General features: G+C 45.8%; 1 protein-coding gene across 1 annotated transcript; it reads right to left on the reverse strand.

Moving 5' to 3' along the window:
• Window positions 1-376: 376 nt before the first annotated feature.
• Window positions 377-2,458, reverse strand: ATOH7 (atonal bHLH transcription factor 7). Its single transcript, XM_004777831.3, has one exon. It carries the CDS (start codon window positions 1,341-1,343, stop codon window positions 885-887), a length of 459 nt encoding a protein of 152 aa, XP_004777888.1. The 5' UTR covers window positions 1,344-2,458; the 3' UTR covers window positions 377-884.
• Between the last annotated feature and the right edge of the window lie 223 nt (window positions 2,459-2,681).

Consider the following 2,681-nt stretch of genomic DNA (forward strand, 5'->3'; position numbering starts at 1 on the left):
GCCTCAGTAAAATATTGAGGAATTGTATATCTACTTAATAGCTAAATGTTATTTAGATTAATTTAACCTTTAAAAAAAACATGAAAAATAATACATCTATAGTTCCAAGTTACAGAGAAAGCCTTCAGTTTAATTATTGTATTCTCATCAGCTTGCCTTTTTTAGTATTAGAAAAGAGCACATCTGCCAATTGGTGCAATTAGATTTAAACATTTCACATCTTCACTCAGGGAAGCACTCAATATCTTCGCCCCCAATAGGCCTTTATTGCCATCAGGAAACTAGCAGGGCACTTAGCATAAAAAACAAGCTCACATTTTTATTTCTATATTACAAAATCTATATTTTAATAATTACATTTAAAAATACAGAGCACTCACGCCAGGTACTCTAGCAAAAAAAAAAAAGTATGACTACTTCATGCATACACACACAATGCAGTAAGCATAAATGTATTTACACGACGGGTAGGTAGCTGTCTTAAGCATACACACGTAATGAATACTGTAACTTCACCCGAACACGTCAAACTTACAAAGTTTAAGAAAGTGATTGTTTCTCTGAGGACTAACACTGCAGTATAGCCTAATCCTATTTTTTCTTAAGATTGTTTTCCCTTAAAGTCGTCCCCCAAAAGGGAGAGGGGGCATTATTTTCACAGGAATCAAAACCATTCACAAGTTCCATCAATGTAGTCTACAAAATACTAATAAGGAGGAAGAGAAAGGCAATAAAATCGTGTCCATAAAACCAGTGACGCGAATAAAAGTGACCTGAAAGTTTGCTATTTTAATCTAAGAACGCATCCTTGGCCACCTCCTGGGGAAAGGGCTACGGTTCTGGAGCTCAATCTCTGGGCATCTCCCCCTGGCAGGGGGCGCGCCCTAACTGGCCATCTGGAAGGGCTCCGGCTGGAAGCCGAAGAGCCTCTGGCCGTAGGGCTCGCCCTCACCCGGCAGCTTCGCGCTCGCAAACGGAAGGTAGTGGTCGCGGCCAAAGTGCTCACAGTGGAGACTGACCCAGTCCCGCTCCGAGCCGAATCGCTCGGCCTCGGCCAGGATACGGGTCAGCGCCATGATGTAGCTCAGTGCCATCTGCAGGGTCTCGTACTTAGACAGCTTTTTATCCTGGCCCCACTGGGGCACCACCCTACGCAGGCGGTCGAACGCGGTGTTGAGCCCCTGCATTCGCCGGCGCTCGCGCGCGTTGGCCGCCAGGCGCCTGCGCGCCGCGCTCTCCAGCCGCCCAGCCCCGGCGCACGCACCCGCGCACTCGGCGCCGCCTGCGCACGCGGGCGCGGCGCGCGTTCCCGCCGCGGGGTTGGTGGGCTTGCAGGACTTCATCCCAGGCCGGAAGGAGGGCGGCTCTGAGCTCGCTCGCCCGCTCAGGACCTGCGCGCGAGCTGGTCTGTGGAGCCGCTCCGCAACGTGGCTCTTCTGAGCGAGTAAGTCATACACGAAGCGACTCGCGTGGAATCAGAGTTTACAGTGGGGAGTACGGGACCCCGCCTTCCGTCCTACTGGATAACCAGACTGCTGTCTCTTCACTTGCTCAAATTTAGGGGAAACTGAGGTGCTGAAGAGAAAGTCATTTTCCCAACGTGAGGTTGGAAAAGAGAAGGGAACCTTCTTGCTGCAGAGTGTGGTGTGGCTGGTTTGGGGAAGATCTTTCAAGTCCTCTGGGAAAGCCCGAGACTTCTTTTTCAGGAAGACGAAATCTTTTGCAGATGCTCAGGGAGAGAAGGAGCGCTTTTTCCGCAGTAGCTGTCGGAGAGTGCTGGATGAAGCTTTGAAGGAGGAGAATTTATAGCAGAGGGCTGAGGGAGGGAACAGGTGGTGGCAGGTGGGCGGGCGTCCCTCAGCTTCCATCTCAGCACCTTCCTACCCTGGGAACTGCAGGGGGGGAAGGGGGACGACGCACAGCAAAATCCTGACATTACAGCCTTCGTCTGTTGAAGTTTCTCCAAAGCTATGTCGAACAGTAACACACCATCTGGAGTGGCCTGGCTGTCCCCAAAAGAATAACAGGGTGGGGGTGGGGAAAGAGCTTGGTCCATCTTTTCCCATATCAAGTAGCCGCTTATGTATCAAAAACGTAACCGAGGTTTTACATTTATTAGACATTGTTTGTGTGAACATGTTGGTCTTGGAATTAAGAGATACGTTAGAAGTTTAAGGAGAGTTAGCTTTGTCAAGATGTGTGACATTTTTGGTTAATGCCAATCTGATATACTGACATTTTTATCTTAGCTATTAAGGAAGTTGGGACAAATTAGTAGGTCCTAATATTACAGACCTGAAATTCTACTGTCCAAATAATTTGGCTGTTTTCTGCAGAATAATTTATTGTAACATATTAAAAGATATTAATGGTATATCAAAAATACTCTAGCTACATAGTTGGATTGCATGAGTTTGGATACTTTGGATACTCAAAATTTATACTCTGTTTCCCCTGATAAAGGTTCATAAATGTTTTGGGAACATATATCGAGATGATAATTATTTAATTTGACATTTAAATCTAATAAAACTAATCATAATGTGCATATATGTGCAAAATGGAAACAGCTAAGTAATTTGTGAGATTTTTAAAAATAATTCCTAATGGAAGTTTTTTCCCCCATCTCATAAAGCCATAAATATTTCATACTATGTGGATGTTTCAGTTGTATCAGCTGT

The sequence above is a fragment of the Mustela putorius genome, unplaced genomic scaffold (assembly GCF_011764305.1).
Source record: "Mustela putorius furo isolate JIRA1106 unplaced genomic scaffold, ASM1176430v1.1 tig00000698_pilon_pilon_pilon, whole genome shotgun sequence".
Classification (NCBI taxonomy): domain Eukaryota; kingdom Metazoa; phylum Chordata; class Mammalia; order Carnivora; family Mustelidae; genus Mustela; species Mustela putorius.

Excerpts from the sequence above, each read along its gene's own strand:
- ATOH7 (XM_004777831.3), bottom strand. The coding sequence starts at position 1,343 with ATGAAGTCCTGCAAGCCCACCAACCCCGCGGCGGGAACGCGCGCCGCG.